Here is a 20,362-nt window from a genome sequence, read left to right as displayed (position 1 = left end):
TCCAAAGCCAACTCTTCCATGTATGTTGAGTATAGCACAGGGAAAGCCAAGTCCACTGCACACAGGCTGACATAGATGTTCCCCCTTCCAACAGTGGAGGACAGGAAAGGTTTAGATACCTACACATGGGTCTGGGCAGAGACCAGTCAGGCACACAGTGCTCTACAACAGACATTCTACTAGCATAAATAGCCAAGACAAGGTCTGCTAGTTGCATGACCCATTGTCTGAGCAGCCAAAACACACTCAACTTGCTCTACTTCTTTGAACCTGCCTGCTTAACTGTCTTCTGCACAAAGTGCTTGCTGCATCTCCCTCTGACCCACATGTAGATTCTGTATATAAGGTTGTGCATTAGGTTTTATGAGTAGGCCTTAAATGCTCTGACACCTACTTTCCAGATGTTGCCATTAACCTCCTCCTTTAACATGCAGGACTACAACAATCAAACTCTTCCTCAAGAAGCAGCCATAAGAACAATTCCCAGAATTTCTGTAATTTAGAGCACTAACTTTCAACACAAATGGAGGAAAAAACAACCAACCAACAAAAAATCCTGTGAGGAAGCAATAAAGCTATTATGTTGCAAGAGGTTTAAAATGTAACCAAAAGCAAAACTAAAGTCCTGAACATACTCTTCATCAGCATCCCTTTATCATGTAACCTGGAGACACTCAATCTCTCTAAGTACATAACCATAGAACTTCAGATCACAATTTCAATAACCTACATATTTGAACTGGGGGGCTCAGTACATCTTCTTAAGTATACAAGAGCATTTGATACCTAGGAGGTTTGAACATGTGCATATACCTCAATATATGTTTGTGCAGATGTCTAGATGTGCTAAAAAAGGCATTATAATTTTTAAAATACTTTCTAAGAAAGCTAGTTATGAAAGTGATAACATTAATCCTGAAATATTTCTCAAAAGTTACTGCAGGTTAGTATTCTGTCTTTAGGTTAGGAATGGACATAACATCTTATTACCTGTATTTTAGAGTAACCTTCCACTAATGTTTTAGCTGCTTCCAACTTCAGTTCTCCCTTTAAAGTGGCATTTGTTATCTGTGTAAAAAAGATAGTATGGAGCTCCTTTCTTTGGGTAACAGCCAGCTCTCTATAAGCCTTTGCAAAATACTCCTCCTGCTTTACAAAAAGGAACCTCTTCAGGCAGTCCTGCTCCAGTCTGTGAAGTTTGTCTAGAAGACTTCTGTATTCTATAGCAGGCTGCAGAGAAGAAAGAAATAAATGGCTCAGAGTGATTTTCAGAATTCAACATATTTTAAAGTATCAGTATTTTAAAGCTACTAGCTCATATATATTTTAAAAATATTTTAGTTACTGTCATTTCTGGTTTAAGTGAAGGCTAACACTGAATCAGTGTACACTTTCCATAGTTTTCACCTGTTCGGATAGCAGGGCTGTACAGTTGCCAGTCTCTAATCCAGATACCACATCAAGGGCATAATGAAGTCCTTTTAGAATTCACAAGTCTTATATAAGATTAATTACATAAAATGAAATTAAATTCCACACAAAGACTATATATTAAATTATTTTTTTAGGTTTCATCAATCCTGATATCCAACTAAAATTAAACAGACTCATATAATGCATACCAACGAAATAACAAGCATAATTTTAAAAACAATATAAATTAGAATAAAACCCTATTCCACTAAAAAGTTCTAGAAGTTTTTCTTTTTGGCGACCTACTTTAACTATCAGTTTGTACAAATTAATCTGGGAGCATAATTTCAGATTTACATTTACAACCATGGAGTAGAATTAAATAGCAATTATTTTAAAAGCTTCTTTGCCAGAAATACTTCCTCTTAGTTCTTTAGCAAGACTTACATATTCATAGTTTTAATCTCAGATGGCATAAATTCATTATAAAATCAAAACACACATGCCCCACAGAGCAAAGAATACTTCTTATGCCAGCAGAGCTACCTAACAGTCACTATGTCAGTTTTGTTCCAAATTTCATACCAATTATCTTGAGGCGAACTGCCCTCTGCACTTCACTTCTCATTCTCAAGAGACACACTGCAGGCAGCAAATAATTAATCAAAAAGGCAAGGAATATAAATTCTATGTTTTGGCTGAGAAGGGGAGGAGATTATTGCTCTAGCTGTTTTCCATTGCCATCCCTTGGGTGTCAGTACACCTGCTGCCCAGGAGCATGGCTGTGAGCCAAGCCTCACACTCCAGAATGTCCTTCTGGACCACAGGCCATAAAAACAGGTCCTTCTACAGACAAAAAAACTGAACAGCAACATGATAGGATATAGTAAATGGATCAGGACAGGTACTGGACGTGCCTTACTTGTTTGCTTGACTCTTACTATTCAGAATTTTCAGTACAAATCAGAATGAATCAACACCAATACATTTCTTACAAAGCAAAGCCACTTTGCTGAGAGTATATTTAGTGTGGGTTCACACATTGAGTTTCAGTCAGGCCCCTCTCTCTGCAAAGGCAGTGTACCTCTCTCAGTGAGGTCTACACTCCTTTAGCCAATAGAAGGAAAAAGTCTCCTGCAGAGTACAGTTCACCTCATCCTTAAGCAGGTATCCACAAGTATCTCTTCCTTCCCACCCCCTGTGTTTCTAGCATTTCTAGTTCAGGATAGGCATATTCTACAGGTATGGAAAGCTACATAGAGTCACAACTTAAAATTCACCTGGAAACATCAAAGAAATTCTAGTGGCTCACTAACCTTGTGCCATTAATTTTCTCTAAGCAACAGCCTGATAAAATGAAGTTCTTCCTGAGGGCCTCTACATACTGGAGTACCTTTAATGGGTTACACTCAGCAAAAAAAGCTTCTTGTGTCAAAACTGGAATCATGAATTGTCATAAAATACCTTAATAATTTCAGGTATGTGACATGCAAATACTGCTTGTGGTCCAGAAGCAAAGCCCCGCTAGTAAGTAACAAAGTGCACTATTTGTTCCATCAAGTCACCCTCTTATCAAACATGAAACATTAACTTGGGCATTTTGGCATTTTAAGCTTACAGATATGGCATAGTCAAAACTTACCAGAATCCTTCTAAGCCACAGGAAGTTGTTAAAAATAATAATTAAGAAAAAAGGAGGGGTGGGGGGAAGCAGTTTTATTGTAAATATTCAATACTCTTGAAAAAAGACATGGAAGACTGGGGCATTGGTAAGGAATTCATACTCTGATTTCAGTTCTTTATTTATCATAAAGACTCTATTTCCAAGAGAAGTCCACTACTTGCCCTGTCTAAAATACAGATTGTTCTGCTTGCCTTCACTCATTTCAGAGGGAAATCAGCCTTTGGTTTTGCTTATATTCTAATTTTCTTCAAAAATAGAATATAAATATTGGAAGCTTTATGATGCACAGAGTTTGTTCTGCTCTGAATGTGCAGAATACTTCACACAGTGGCTGAAATCACAGAAAGTGCTGCAGTAAAATACAGTAAATAAAAATACACCACTTTGCAATAGTATAAGTGATTATTAAAAAACCCCCAAAACAAACAGGGTAATGATAACCCTTTGTTTTCAGATGTCACAATTTCAAGATTATTTTGAGAAAAATTAATTTTCTGGTGAATTAACCACAATTTCTTAATAATAACTACTCTAATTAGGACATCTGAATGTTTGAACATATTTAATTTCAGATATTTATCTTTACTTTTCTAGGAGGATAACTAAGCTGTTGTAGTCTAAAAGATAAACCATTGCCATAAAACTACATATGATACAAAATATCTTGATTTAAAACCAAGTTTACCTTTTCATTAATTTTCTTCATTAATTCCTCAGCCTCTTCATTTGCAGCTTTTGCTTTTTGACATTGAGCCTCCATTGTCTTCCTCGTTTCCAGATTACATTCAGCTGTTAAAGCCACCATCTTCCTTTCATACTCCTCTTGGATCTCTTTCTCCATTGCAAGAAACCGCTTTTCAAAAACTGAACTTATCTTCTTCTCCACGTGAGGAAAGAGGCTGTGATTTAAGACCATGTTCTTCAACATCATAGCAATCACTTCTTTACAGATCTGTGTTCGACTGGCCTCCAGATCAGCATCTGCCCGTGTCAGGCTGGCAACCTCCAAACTGTACAAAGGTAATCAGGACTGTCAGAAATCAAAGATTATGGGAAATTTCTATCAGAAAACTAGATCCTTGTATCTAGAGCATTCAACCTCTAGACTGCATCTAGATTCACTCCATACTGGGTAATGAAACAGCAGTCAGCGATGTGCAGGAATGTCACAGTATATTAGTTTATTAATCATGATAGTAACCATTCATTAAACAGCAGGGTGAGTCAACTTCTACTATAACAACTTTAATGAAGTATGTCCATACTTCCATTTCCATTTCAGACAGAAGAAGAAAAATCTTTTCTTTACTAATACTCAAAACATTCCCTCAGCTAAAGGCCAATAGAATGTCTGACCCCCTCCCAAAAGAAAACCCACAGTCTCTCTTGGGAAGCAAATCAAATGGACACCTGAATAGACTATAAATTTTACTGACTTTGTAATATAGTTCTAAACTCAGTGGCCCATCTAGATTGATACATCACTGTTTCATATTCATGGTTGGTGTACTCCTTTCTCTGCAGGGAAGAGGAGAGAGTTTCATTTAGGTGCTGGTACAAATAAAATAGTTGGGATCTGTCTCTCATGAACATTAATAGAGTTCTAGAAAAGAGATTACAACCAGATGGAAATATAAGAGCTTTCAGAAAATGCAGTATGTCATGTTGCATATAAATACCTTTTCATTTACCTTTAGAGTTACATTGGAATTATAATTATTCTAATTTCATATACAACACTATAACATATAATACATATAACTAACATATAATACATATGACTACTCTAAATTCTACACCTAAACTCAATTCCACACTGAAAAATTTAGTGAGTTTTGCTCCTGCATGTCAAATTACACGAATACACAACACTGTATTCTTCTGTGTGTGGACCATGTGTACATTAATTTCTTTGTGACCTACAAAATATACTTCTAGAAGCTTAAACCCATTCACTTTTTCGCTTAGGATAAATTATTGGTCTAATTTTTCCACAGAAAAATCTCAGAATAAATTTCAAATCCATAGCAAAGATCTTGGCAAGACTTGCAAGAGAGTGGAATGATACTACATTCAGAATTGTATCAATGAAGGCACACAAATCTAAAACCACTTTGCTCTTTTTGTCAAACTTTCCTTATGTAAGCAAGTAAATTTTAATTAAAAGTAAACCACTGACATATCATCATTGCCTCCCTGATAGCACAAGAGATGTATTCTTCCTGTCTTGAAATTGATGGGAGGGAATTATTTCTTACAATAACTCAAATACTTGAAGTTATTTGGGAGACTAGCTTTGAAATGTAATTATCTCCCACAGACTGATTTTCTGTTGCAATTCCTCAAAACCACAGAAACACACTGGTGATGGCTGTCCTCATCTCGGCAATCTGCTGCAGGGCTGGCTGGTTGCAGCTACTGAACCTCCTCCATTTTACCCCCTCTTCCTTATATGCAGGAACAGAAATCCCTGCAACTGAATCCTGTAAGAGCTAATATTTCCTATAATATCCCCAAGGCAACACAAGCATCCAGATTCTCTATCCTGTCTACAGATGGACACTACAGCTGGAGGTACACAGCTTTCTCATGTAACATTCACCTACATTCTTGGCAAAGTACCTCAGGTCACTGATCCCTGGGAAGAGTCCTTCCTGCTCCAGGACAGAGGGCAGGTGATGGCAGGATCAAGGTAACAGGATAATGAAGTAATGCAGCTGATACAGATGTGTGTTTTCTCTTAAGTCATTTTGTTTATAGTCTCAGGACTTTTGCTGACACGGGCAGCTATTCTCAAGCTGCTTGTGACAACTTGAAAAAAAGAAGTGTTTCACAGTTGTGTAAATACACTTAAACAAAAACAAAGATTCAGAGAATGGGAGCTTCATGCTATAATATTTCTCTAATGACTGTGAGGCAGGGGTAGGGGCCTTTCCTTCACAAATTCACCAATTCATTTTAAGTCTGTAAAATCCAAACCACAAGATTTATTTTTCTATTCTACTCCCTGTTTTAAGGTTAGCAGCTCTAATTTAACTGAAGCTTATCTGTCTTCTGTGAGAAACATCCTGGTTTTCAAGCATCCTCTAAAAAAGAACTAAACATTTTAATCAATTGTTCCACTAGATAATTTCTCAAAAAAATGGTGACCTCATCCTCAGAATATTGTTAGTTACAACTTTCAACCCTCTTTGTTTGCCAGAACAACAAGTTCCTGAGTCATTATTTTTCTGTTCTTCAAGCATGCAATGATAGATCGCTCCAGCACCTACTAACCCTTTCTTACTGAGATGTGAAAGACTGAATTCCTCATCTCTCTCCCTGGAAAGTAACACAGCTCTACCACATTGTTACATAGTTCATAACACAAAATTTATTCCTTATCAAAAATACAGGGTTTTTTTAAAGCATGCTTTAAAGAAGACTGCTATTATTCCTCACCACCTGCCTGTTACTTTTCCATGCTTCTTCATCAGTGATCCCAAGAACGAAAACCAAAACGAAACACCATCAGAACATTTGCTTCTTTACCTCAGTCTTCCCACAGCACTTCTTCCTACTTGCTGAAAGTCATTATAGACTCCACCTGGTTCCATTTCAAGCAAGATTCCTGTGTTCTTTTTCACCCTCAGTGAGAACTACAGTACCTCAGTAATGCCACAGGATGTAATATGCAGGAGGAGAGATGACAATAATCACCTGATGCTCGTGTGTCATCAAGTGAATAATGAGGGTCTTGAGATCTCAGGTGTATTTAATCTGCAACTCACACTTATCACTTTCCTGTCAGCTCATTGGTGAAGAAGGCAATGGAAGAGAAGTTTATGAACTGTTCCACTAAACCAAGGGTAACAGCAGAGAGAAAAGTAATTATAAGCCACAGCTCTTCCAGGTCACATCTTCAAAGATAGCAGCCACACCATCACCTTTTGGCAGTGGCGGCTGAAGAAAGGTTGTGTCTGTAAAAACTTGCAAGCTCCCTTCCTTGTGATGTGCTCTACTTCTGGTCTGTGATCTTCACACAACAGCCAGCAGAAATAAGTTCATCATAACACATCAGAAACCTTGCTTCAAGCTCTTTACTCAAAACAGAGAGGTTGAGGGCATCCCCAGCATGCCGCATCACACCAACAGCCAGTAAAACACAGGAATCCTGTACATATAATAATGCTTTCATTTAGTTTCATTCAAGTCCCTCAGAAGAACAATGTTTACTATCAACCAGATTAAATGTTTCATGTCACACAGGGAAAAAAAAAATCAAGCCTGACACTCTGTGTCTCTTCAAGCCAAGGTACGTTTAATAATTTGCTTTAAATGCTCTGCACTCTGCTCGTTACAGCAATTGATGTTAAAAGGTCTTGCCTCACTTCCTGAGCATATTCAGCATCATAGAAACATGAAAGCTAATGAAGTACAGGTAGCTGTTGGCAACCTATTGATAAAAAAGATAAAAGCTTTTGTTGGACAAAGCATGCAGAGAGAGGATGAGGACAGTACAGAAGACAGGTGGTACAAAAGGGTGGAGGAAGGAAAGGTGAACAGACACATAGAAAATGAAACTTCAAACAGCAAGTGTAAAACTTTTCCACTCACTTGAAGAGAAAGAGGTTTTAAAAATCTGTCAGAGAGATCTGGAAGGGGAGAATCCCAGACGCCAAACACAGAGAAGCAGAGAGAGTGCCTGAGCAACTGATGTCCTCCATAGACCTAATGAAAGAACACAGGAAAGCAGCTGGGGTCAGGAAAGCAACTATAGTTAATTAAAAAAAAAACCCAGAAAAAACCCCACAACACACTACAAAAAAAGGAAACCTCTCATTAACTGCCAAGTAATTGTGTCTTTAAGTCTTATTATTCAAATTACAGGCCCACAGAGAGATTTTTTGAACAGGAGAACTAATAGCTGCTGAATTTAACAGTCCTAAAAATAACTAATGGCTTTCAAACACATTTTTAAAACTAAGTATGAATTTATAAAGATAAGAAACTACTGTGACACAACTTTCTGAAGTCTAAAAGGGAGAAAAGCATTAAACAAGTTCCCCTTTGGTGACATTTTCTCATCAAACAGAAAAGCCTGTCGTTCTCAGAAGGCTCATCTCTCCTTTACCAATGGAAGCCAATTAGGAGCACACATATTACAAGAGTATCCAGGGGAGATTGGAGCTCCCTGGTAGCTGTTTCTGTAAAAGTATTGCTTCAAATACACAAGCCTCCTGAAATGCATGTAATTAAGTAATTTAGAGGCACTGTTCCCACTTCAGCAGTGACTTGGAACCCCAAGGCACAGCAGCTGCACCAACTCCTGAGGGAGAGGGAAATGGAAAGAGAGAAGGACACAGACAAACAAGCACCCCAGCCTAGTGGCACCCACTGTTACAGCCAGAGCAGTGTGTGTCTGTACCTACAGGCACAGCCAAGATGGGACAGCTGCAGAGAGGAAGGAAATGGGAGAACAACATCCAGGCACTATGGTCCATGTTGCCTTGTCACACTTCAGAGGAGTGAAGATGGAGAAAGAGTCAGACAAGAAGAATCACAAAGAAAGCAGTTCCTGCAGTGCTGGCTTTAGTCACAGTAAGCAAAGAAAGCCAATTCGAACATAATGGGCATTAGAGCTTCAAAAGCTGCTGATGTGGTTTGTTTCACAAATTACCCATTTACTGAGGGGTTAGTAATACATTATCAGTAAATTGGGCTGTATTTTGTTTTTTTCTGGTTTTTTGTCTGTTTAGTTTGTTCCATTTTGTTGGTAGTTTTTAAAAGTACCATGCCAATGTGATCCCTCTGTGCAGCCCCATACCTTCCTCCCTTCAACACCTTCCCTTGCATCCCACACTCTTCTGCTGGGTCCAGTCTCAACAGAGACTGTAAACATTTCAGGGCAGGGATTTACACAGCTGCAGCACAACAAGGCACAAACCTTTGCAGGAGACTTAAACTGTACTAAAAAGTAGAAGCAGAGGCAATGGCATGAGGTCTGAACGCCCACCAACAGCTACTGACTGCCCAAGCCCAAATTCTTCTGCCTTCTGTGCCAGAGTGGGGATGTGTTGCCTTCCCCTGGTCCCTGCCTGCTGCCAGGCTGTGTTAGCAAGGCCTGAAGATGCTCTATGATACACCAGTAACTGTACTGGCCTGCAGCCAGCTCTGAGCTGGGGGAGTTTATCCATCAGTCCTGTGGCACTTATACAGCCAAGTGGGAACTCAGAACAGTTCACACAGCAGCCCACAGAGAATACAAGACATCAGATCAGTAAATGAAATTGCTAAGAAAGGTACATGAAGACCGTCTAAGGATGCTTTCACATGGATGAGTCACAGGTTAAGTTTAGCTTTCCAGAAGCCAGAATGCTGACAAAACCAAAAACAGGATTCCTGATATACAGCCAAGAAATAATAATTAAATAAAAAAATGAAAAATATAATAAATTGACCTGAGAGACAGAAGCTCTTCAGAAAACAATGATTCATGAAAACCTGATAGTATAAACATTAGATCTGGCAGCAGTCAGATCAAATTCCTTTAACTCTCCACAGAAAGTAGAGTATTAAAATTCTTACAATTATCTGTTTGGAAAACATTTTAAAAATACAGCATTTAAGAGACTGAGAACTTCTGCACTGCTTTCAAAAATAACAAATATGACAAATCAGTGATCTTCAGAAAATCAATTTTAAAAATACATCTATCTACAATACTGCTGTTGCAACAGAATTCAGAAAGTGGTTATTTCACTATTTTGCTCAGAAAAGTGACTATGCAAAAAGAGTGTATGAAAGATTCCAATTCTCCTTCTGCTGAAGTCATCACACATTTCACCACTGATTTCAAAAACACCAACTTCAGCCTGGATACTAACAAAATAATAAATAAGCATTATTGCTATATGCATTATGCATTTAATGCCTGAGGAGCTTCCAACTCTGCTATGATCTCCTCAGATTCTTCCGACCTATCCAGGCAGGATAAGTATTCAGATGACAGAAATGGTAGGAGATATCAATCTTCATTAAAAATAATAAATAATAAAGCATCAGGAACAGCACAACTCTCAAAAGGAGACTCTCTTCTGGATGAGATAAATTGTTCCAGGTAGACAGCAGAAATGACACTTATAATTCTAAACACTTCATAGTTGGCCAACATCAAAGAAAGGTGATGTTTTTAAGATGAAAAAAGATAGATATTCATCAATTTTGAATTGCTTGTTTGCTTCCCCAGTCTTACAGGCTTTTATCATATATTAAGCATTTGAGCTCTGATTAAAAAAAAAAGTATCGTTTACACACTTGTAAAGTTTCTAGCAGCATTCATAACATTTTTGGAAACAGTTTGATCCTGCTCTCTAATACATTGCCCTCAGTGTCGTCTACCACAGGACAAAATCAGTTGCAATGTACACATATTAGTTACTCATTTAGTAAAAAATTTGGCAGAACATACTGTGAATCAGTAAGCAGGTTCAAATTCAGCTGGAGCTTTGACAAACTCAAGGAAGCACAGCTGTACAAAATGAAGATTAAAAAGAAAAGGTGTAGTAGCAAAAAGCCATTTAAAGAAATTAAGCTCCCTTTAACATATTTGTATCTTTTGAGACTATGAAAATGGTCAAGCTCCATCACACTGGACACAAACCCAAATTGCTCAGCTTTCTTCATATTCTCCTGTAGACATACAAAAAAGAGACTCACATTTTGGAACATGATCTTCTAATGTGCACATCAAATATCCAAATCATATAGCTTCCCCTCATTAGTATTCACTGCCCAGAGGCCAATATTCAGTAATATACACAGCAAGGAACCTACTGAGGATAAAAGCCAAGCTATTTTGCTGCATAATGTACATCAAGGATATGACTTATTAAGACAAAATTCACAAAATGAGTAACCAAGAAACTTCCTCATGAAACATTAAAAGTATGTTTTGTTCTCTAGCCAATCCTCCTGACACTGCAAACTGTCTACACTCCAAAGCTCTCCCTGTCCATAAATATTGAACACATGCTCCTGATGTATCTTCTAAATGATTTGGCACTGTCACTTCTTAAAAGACAAAACAGATTTATGTTGAAAAGAAGAAAACAACATGTGGCTCTTACTTTTCAGTGTATTTTTCTTGTTTGTATCTGAAAGACCAGAATGATTCCAACCATGACAGAGCAATGAACAGGATGTTATCAATTATGCTGGTAAGCTTGTATGTGTGTCACATAGACAAAAATGAAACATACCTGCACCAAAACATGCAGAAGGAATTACCAAGCTAGCATACAAGCAAGATGATGTTGGTTGGCTGAAAATACCTATCACCCTTTCAACCATCTTTCATAGCAGCAATCACTGTAACTCTGGATACCTTTGTGGTCTGTCTACTATCCTCACCCTGGAAAAAGGAAAAGATAGCTTAGAAGGTGAAACAGGTCAGTGAGTGTTGACTAATGGGCATCCACTTCATCCACTGCAATTCTCTACCTCTGTAGAGGTAAAGAAAATAGAAACTGAGGAAAGAAAGGGAAGCAAGAGACATATACACTAACTTTGTAAAAATATTAAAAAACTTTAGCCCCTGGACACACATTCAAATTAAAATACAAATCCTGTTTTATAGGTTTTGAAATAAACCTGTTATAAAAATAAACCTTTCCAAGGTTTGCAAGAATATTTACCTTTCTATCCATAATATATCTGAAAATAGTCCAGCAATTTTTTTCAACCTAGTTAGATACTAACTATCCCTGAAATAAATTAATACTAATGTGAGTTTAAAAAAAAGTTTGATCCCGTTCTTCTTAATATTCACAAAATTATTGTCAGGATAAGCTTTCTCAAAGCCTGAGTTGCTATACAGGTATAAAAGCAAGGACCAATGTGCAATTTACAGAGATAAGTTTCCAACTATCAGGGAAAGGCAAAAAATAATAATGCTGTTAGTTGCCCTTTTAAGAAAGAAAATTCCACCCATGATCCTGTAACTTTCCAGCTTCTACAGATTTTACAGTTGCATAATACTGCCTTTAACCTCACTTTACCAGGAGGTAATGGTAGGACTGCATAAACAACATCTGCTCATCCTCACATAAGACCTTTTCATAAAATTCAGCTGAAGAACAGATGAATTTTAACAGTGACATGTTTCTGTCAAAAAGCCTTTCAACAGTATCAGGAGCATTTCTGTGGTCTAACAAGTGGTCCCACCAAGCAGGTATATGGTATCCTTCTGGCAGTACTACAAACTGTCACACCCTAAGACTGATCCAGCTGTTTACAAAATACACTGCTGAACAGTAATGCTGGAACTCAGCAGGGGCTCTCTTTTCTAGGACAAAAGCCACTGTTTTGAAAGCAGAATGTGTTAAGCAATAGTAGAATACCGTGTTTCAATATTTTCTTGTACACCAAGAAGTTTCCCTTCTCACAGTGAACCACAGAGAGACAAAGCAAGGTGTTTATTTGGATTGGAAAACCTGCATGTCTAAGGCCTAGATGGAGTTGTGACTTCTACAAGTGAATCAATATGAAATATGATGGCTTTCTGTTCCCATAGATGCTTGTTTAAAACAGTTCAAAAACCTAAGGTAGTGCAGTAATATGTGTAAACAGACACTATAAAAAAACAATAAAGAGGAGATACTCAAAACATATCCAAAGATTTGACTGATGAAAAAAATAATAACTGTGATGTAATAGCAATGAATTCTTACTCTTCTAAAGCCTGAAGCATGTTCCCAGGTTCTTCAAAGGATAGAATATCAATGATTTGGTCATTCATAATTATATCTTCACTAAAGAGAGCACCGGAATTAAATTGAGAATGCTCCAGTTTGTGATTTTGGCTGAGATCAGGCTGTATCTCCTAAAAAAAAAAAAAAAAGAGAAAAAGAAGCAAATTTTACATTATAAAAAAATTGTATAATGAGTGTCTGATCTAATTTTATTGCAGTTTAACTCTGGGTGAGAAGGTTTCTACTTATCATCTATCTGTAAAGCTGGAAAGAATATAAAGAGGTTGTGCAATTCAGACATGTATCTGAAATCAAATATATTACTTTCATTTCAGACTGATCTTTTTTAGTATATAACTGATCTGGAATACGGATGAAGAAATGGAGAACACAGAATACTTGTGAAAAGTCATCTAGGAAGTTGTTTTCCACTTCAAACTTCCTAGATAATTTTTTTAGAAATTGCCATTGTATACAAATTACATATGGTAACATTACAGTATTTTTAGGTGAACAACATGGAAAAACTAATCCTATCCATGATGGAAGTGACTCAGTTCACAGAGACTTCAGACTGAGGGCTAATAATGTAATGTAAAAACCCCACTATAAATATCTGATGCTAGACCAAGCTGGACCTTTTTTACTAATTCATTATCACTATTTCTTTTGTAAAAAGAAACAAGTCACATCTTTTTTATTTAAAGAGATTAATTTTTCAGGCCTAAGCTAAATAAAAGTTACTGATAGTGTAATTTTCAACTGCAGAAAGTCTGTCAGCGATTTGTGAGTTATGCTGGTCAGTCCAGAGCAGTGAGAGATCCCCCATCCTTTCAGCAGACAAGGGGTTCAAACATCTCAACATACCTTTCCTAAGACTGCTCTAATCGCTGTAATATTCTCACTAAGGTCTCTAGCTTCCTCCCAATGAAGTTGTTATACTTTAAATAAATACAAAAATAACTAATAGAAGTAACAATTGGAATTGCACCAACTTGATTAATATTTATCAGATTCTGTATTTTCTTTCTTTGGTCCAATATTTACTGAAATACTTTCTTCAAAGTGGCACAGAATAATGAAAATACTTCATCCTCAATCCTATGTTTTCAGATGCTTAATCACTGAAGACATTATTGCACATTGAAGAAACTAAGATCAAAATTCAAATCCCTATTCCTAATAATCAGAAAAGAAATTTGCACCCAAGTTGCTGTGTTGAAGGTAAGTTGTCTACTCCCTTGGCAACTTATTATAACCCAGAGAGATAACTGCTTCTAATTCCGGGACAGAGGGGAGGAAGAGAGGAATTTAGAAAGAAATAAGCAAAAGGTAATCCCCCTCTGATCTAGAGCCAACATCCAGGTATTGACAGCAGTTTTTTTTGATCAGGGTATCATTCTTACCTCTAAATCTGATTGCACTAAAGTTTAGAGGCTGTAGAGATTACATTACCTGTGAGCTAAATCCATCACTTGGTGGCTTTTTATTCATCTTCAAAAACTCTTCAGACAATCTCAGTTAGCAAATTATATCACCACATATGATCACCACAAAAAACCTGAAAAACCTACCCTGACAGACAGTACAACTCACCTGTTTTTTACTACAGAAACTCCATTTTAATATTTGGGTTCGGTACATAATGAAAAAGACAGCACACGTCAACACAAGGGAAACAAAAAAAGCAATGAAGAACCCTGATGCACTGATGGCATGGTGGAATAAAATCTGAAATTAAAAGATCATTTAATTAAAATTTTATTTTAAATATATACAAAGATTAGATTATAACTGTAATTCAAAGACTGTAACTGTAAGAAAACATAATAAATAATTTTTAAATGGCTTCACAACTTCAGGATTTCTCAGCATTATGTTACTACATCTTAATGAACATTTTCAAACAAGTGTGTATTTTTAATAGGTTTCCAAGTCAGCATTTTGCTATGTTCACCTTGTCCAAATTCCTGTGTAATTCAAGCAAGAGAACTCCACAGACTGAATTTTTTTGCTGTGACTTTGGGGTGCCCTGTACTTAATAGCCTATTTTCCAAAGTTGCCACTCTTCTAAGAAGTCTCATTGAAATTTCTGGCATTTGATGTTGCTCATAGGCTCTGGAAGGTCAGTCAGATGTTGGCTACTTTAATTTAATGGCCATTTCTTGATTCAATGAAACTGAGTAAACACCATAGGGAGAAAGTACCAATATGAGTTTAGAATAAACATGCAACTGACACCCACCCAATCTGTGCAACCTTGCAGCTTCTGCATTAGCCTGAGTCAGAAAAGGCTGCCAGGAGCACTGGAACCATGAGCCAGATAACAACTTTGTAGACCTTTCACTTTAGCTCTTAACTTAATCTTTAAATTGAATTGCATTAAAAATTAATTTTTACTTCATGCTCTATGTAGAAAAAGTTAATTCAGTGTTTGTTTAGTTCTATGAGATCTTTCAGTGAAAAAAACAGCACAGCTATTAGTATAATGTTTCACCACAAACTGATCACTCTGCTGGGGCTAGGAACTGTAAATAATTAACATGCTTCTTGCAAGCTGGGTTTGTTTTTTTCTTGGAGCAGAAACCTGACAGCATTCCATAGAGTCAATGGTAATACTGTATAGGAAACAATATTCAAACATGGCCCACAATATAAAAATAATTTATTGCAATTTAACATCTCTGTCACATCAGGACACTGACTGAGATCCCTCCACTTTCAGGGAACAAGAGATGCCATAGACAACACTTAAGGAAAAAAAGCTGCTTTGAAGCCATTTCATCATTTCATCTGAACCCACTTGCATTTGTCTAATTTGCATGCACTCTGTGAAATTTAAGAATCTCTCTAGGCTTCTGGGGAAAGCAAGGATCTGGTGAGGCTATGGATTCAGTGAAGCTCGAAAAAAGCATAAGTTTTGGTGAAGAAAAAGCACTGGCTATAAGAATGACTCTGTGCTAAGTAAAAGGTGAGCCCCATGGTGGGACAGTCAGTCTGCATGAGGGCAGGAAGTTTTGCCTGTGCTTTTACCCCTAAAGAAAATGGGCTCTGGAAGGCCAGTCAATGTCATTGGGGAAGTCGTCAGTCCAAGCAGAACACAACAGGTGCTTAACGCCATCTGAAAGCACCGCAGTGGATGGTGCAGGGGAGATTCCAGAGCCCTGGCTCACATCAAGACCAGTGTTAGCCCTGCAGATCAACCTTCAAACCACAGACACATCAGCAGGCCTCAAGAGCCATTCCTTAAGCCACCCTTTAAAACCACCCCCACAGCGGGAAGCGGCATTACAGGGTCAAGTTTCCTTCAAGAACTGATGTACTCCCACTGCTTTGCATGATGCTGAGGGGAGCAAGCCTCATAAAAATGTAAAGGAATTATTATCATCTCTCTTATGCAGCATGCTTAGATGGGAGAACTTCCCTTTTCACCAGTGCCCCATTCAGCACCAGACACCCCCAGCCAAGGGAGAGGCACAAAGTACTCACAGACCCCAAAGCTGTGGGATGACATCTGGCATGGACACTCAGCAACACCAATATTTTTTTCATAACCCACAAAATTACCTTGATCTAGGCAACCAAGTGTTTTCTTCCAGTGGCATAGAAGAGAAATCCACAGGGGTTTGTAAAACTTTAAAGGAACAGCATAGTATCTAAGTGTTCAAGCAAATCAAATCATGTGAAAGCTGATGGGACCAACGTAGCATGACACTGCCATGACTACACAATTAATTCTTCACTTCTCATTCCCAAAGTCAACATCTACTGTCCACTTAGCCACATATTGGCTTTAACATACCCATGAACAGGCTTAAATAATTATTTTAGAAAAATAAATCTGAGATGGAGAGCATTTATGACAACTGACAATATGTATGCAATAAAATACATCACACCTTCTCCAGCTAATCCTAATTTCCTTGCACAAACTGGTTTCACTCCAAAACACCTTATGCTTGGCCACAGCCCAAAGTCAAATATTATGCATGTGAAACATGATGTGTTAAATAATTTCTAAGCTTTATTTTTCCAAAATTTATGGTATTTTCTACACATCTTTACTACACATTTTAGTTACAAAGCCTGTTCATTTACTAAGTTCAAATGCAGCTGAGCTAATTTTACCTACCTATGGAATAGCTCACAAGAACTTTTTGAGGTCTAACTATCAAATTCAAATTGGAAAAAATAATAAGCACACTAAAAAGGTTTTATGTATAGTAACAGATTGCAGAAATTTTCATGGTCAGTTGAGACCAGTGTAGCTTACAGTCTTGGCTTAAGACATCAACCACTGCTGCAAATCAATTCATGTTGAATTTTACAAAAAACATTCATTAAGTTATTTTTATAACCCAGTCAGCTACTTCATGGTTTACACCTTTAAAAGTTTCCAAAAAATAGATTTATGGCAAGTCCATCTGCAATTCTTAGCTATACAAATGTCCAACCCTTTAAAATATTACTATATTTATCCAGGGACAATGAGTTCTTTAGCTTATGCATAGTTTTACTTCATATCATGTTTAATCATGGCTTTCATTTTAACAGAATGGGCACTTGATCTTCAATTACAAGAAAGCCCCATCCGGACATGTATTTATTACAATAATAAAAGCTGAGAAGGCAGAGATCCCCAGCAGAAGAGAATACTGGAACAAGAAGCCTCTGTGCCCAATCTCCAAGCAGATTATTTATTCTAAAGGCAGAGAGAAACTCATGGGACAAGTCCATGGAAGAAATGAGTCCTCAGGACCTATTCAGGCAAGCCCTATCCACGTGTCAGACATGGCAAAAATGTTCTATGGTGAAACAAACTGTTTGCTTCTGCCTGAACACAAATAACCCCAGCATCTTGCCAACCAAGCCACAGCTTCTTCAAAAACGACCCCCTTGTAACTGCAGCCTGTCAAGTTAATGAGAGGCTGGGGGAGAAAAATAAGTTTGGTAAAGGGATTACTCTAGAATGAAACTGATGGATGAAGTAGAAAGTTTTTTAATTAAAAAATTATCTAGAAAGCATAATACTGCTGCAATCAGTGTAATTTTGATGGTTTATTTGGCCTGTTAAAAACTACTTTTCAGAATTACTTCAGAAGCCAAGAAAAAAAAGTCATATTGGAAGAATGACTAGTTAAAAAATAAAAGGAAGCATAAACTATGCCACTCTTTCTGCAGTTTTATTTCTCAGACTTGGGTATCAGCATCATACAGAAACCTTTTCTCAACCAGTGGAGGATACATCTACCCTTTTGGAAAACCAAAAAGCTTTCTCCTGGTTGTTAGTCAAAGCAGCAGGTGAGCATAATCCTCATCACAGTCTCCTGTGCCTGGACAATTTTTCAAATGAAAGAACATGGCAAGGAACATAATAGCATTTTTAGATTTTCCATACTAAATATTGCTGGTTTAAGAAAAAAAAACAACAACCCTTAGGTTGAGTTGTTTATTTCTTCTTAAAATCTGAGAAGGCAGAATTTGCGTATGATTACTAGTCAATAGCTGAGTGATGAGACACAAGTATACAAGTACATCCTTAGCTCCTAGAATTTACTTTAGATTGTCCAGCAAGTGTAAGCAGGAGAGTCAATGTAATACCAAATCATAGAATTTACCTTGGTCTTTTCTTCTTCCGTTATGGTAAATGATGCTGTCAATGATACGAGATGTGTTTCATTCTGAGAGAGATACAAAACATTACCTGTATTTACAAAAAAAAAAAAAGTAGAATCCACTGGCAAACAGCCTAGAGTCTCAGAAAAGCCTTTCCTTGGAAGATTAGCTGTACCTCTCATAAAGCTTAAAGATGAAATAAATCTGATAGGAAAATGCAGTATACTTAGGGGTAACACTAAAAGACATGGAAGCAGCTGCTCTGTGGGATACACTCCCCATATCCCAATGCACAAAGCATTATATTTTTCTTTGCTTATAAAAGCTGGGTTGACTGAGAATGCACAGAACAAGAACAGGAGCCACAGTGAGCATAAAAATCTCTACTTTTACCATGCCCTGTTTTCTAAGTTTTCCTCTCCACCCCTTTAGTACCACTCCCATACCACATGGAACATTTTTTTTCCTCCAAAACCAAGGAGAAAGGGAACTGAAATGAAAATACAGCTGCACGTTATAATTACATGAAATTATGAAAACCACAGAAAAACCATCAAGCCATATTTAAGAATTGAAAAATTTTACTTTGGCAGAAACTACTTGTCCTATCTCCTACTCAAATCCAGGCTAATTCTAGCATTACACCAGTTGTTTCAGAGCCTGATGCAAGAGTTCTCAAAAATCATCAAGGACGGAGATTTCTCAGCTTCTCTGAAAAATCTTTCGGACTCAGAAAACTCTTATACTAAAAGGTGTCTTTCTTGTGAGCAATGAGGTTTTCCTCTGCTGTGATTTGTTTTTCAATTAAAAGAAATTATTTTATTATTAAAAAAGGGCTAAACTTTCAATCTCAGACTTCAGGAATACACATATAAGTATGTGGGACACTTATTTCCAGGACACATCAATAAACTGAAGAGAAATATGAAAAGTATAAAGAAAGGCTACAAGACAACACACAAAAATACTTTATTTAAGGAGCCCTAGGACTTCTTAAGATATGAAGAATAATTCATGCATTTATAAACTCATGTAAACAATCAGAGAGCCTAAAATTTTCATTTCATTACATGATGGCCTCATTGTTCAGGCAGGCAAGAATCACCTTGAAGTCTGGGTTTTCTACAAAAATTTTGAAAAAATACCTGTGATGAACTCCTGAAAGTTAGCTTCACAGGCAGTGTCAAAACCCTGCCATGCCACATTTCTTCTGTGTCAAGAAGTGCAGAGTAGTTGACTGCAAAACATTCTCCACCTATTAAAAGAGGGATAGGGATAGATTCGCTCTGTTTCATGAAAATTTCTCAAAGATTCCTGGGGAAGGCTTGGGACAGCACTGGAGCTTTTCCTTTCTGACACAGAAGATGTCACACACCCAGAGTAGACAGTTCATGGCCACTTGAGCTCAGAAACATCCATCATATCTGCTGCCTCTGAGAATTCAAGCAAATTCAGCCCAAGATGTGGAAACCGCATTAAATGATGCCCTGACCTACCCAAAAGCATTATTTTTTGATACCAAAACTCTACATGAGATTATTTTAAAATATATTTTATTATAAAATGGACAACCTACATTTTAACCACTAACTTGCTGATTCTCCCCTTGTTGAAACCAAAGAGAAATCTGACAGATTTCAGGTGAATTGTGATTCACAATACATTGAAGTACAGAAAAATTATTATGGCCCACATTGAGCATGACAATACATAGGCCAGTGTAGATAGAGCCTTTCTGTCCAGCCCCAGTGGCAAGCTATGGACTGACTTCAGGATTAATATAGTAATGAAACCTCAAACTATGGAGAAATCTTGTCTGCTGCATTTTCTCCCACTTCAGTATTTTTCACACTGATTTGTCTGGAAAAGCTAACTTCAACTCCAGATTCAGTAATTATAAATAAATTATGCAGCAGCT

At 37.3% G+C, this 20,362-nt stretch overlaps 1 protein-coding gene across 4 annotated transcripts in view; it reads right to left on the bottom strand.

Annotated features, from left to right (window-relative positions):
* Nucleotides 1-20,362, bottom strand: part of EVC2 (EvC ciliary complex subunit 2) — a gene marked incomplete at its 5' end in the record, with an annotated part of 61,788 nt that overhangs the window by 25,012 nt on the left and 16,414 nt on the right. For all 4 annotated transcript variants that reach the window (XM_083861406.1, XM_083861409.1, XM_083861407.1 and 1 more), the window contains 6 exons: nt 991-1,230; nt 3,783-4,107; nt 12,808-12,959; nt 14,425-14,559; nt 18,447-18,509; nt 19,590-19,699. In XM_083861406.1, coding sequence (XP_083717532.1) covers nt 991-1,230; nt 3,783-4,107; nt 12,808-12,959; nt 14,425-14,559; nt 18,447-18,509; nt 19,590-19,699 — 1,025 coding nt within the window. The remainder of the gene's footprint in view (nt 1-990; nt 1,231-3,782; nt 4,108-12,807; nt 12,960-14,424; nt 14,560-18,446; nt 18,510-19,589; nt 19,700-20,362) is intronic.

The sequence above is a fragment of the Zosterops lateralis genome (assembly GCF_965231275.1).
Source record: "Zosterops lateralis genome assembly, chromosome: 5".
Classification (NCBI taxonomy): domain Eukaryota; kingdom Metazoa; phylum Chordata; class Aves; order Passeriformes; family Zosteropidae; genus Zosterops; species Zosterops lateralis.
This window is presented reverse-complemented; position numbering and strand designations above follow the sequence as displayed.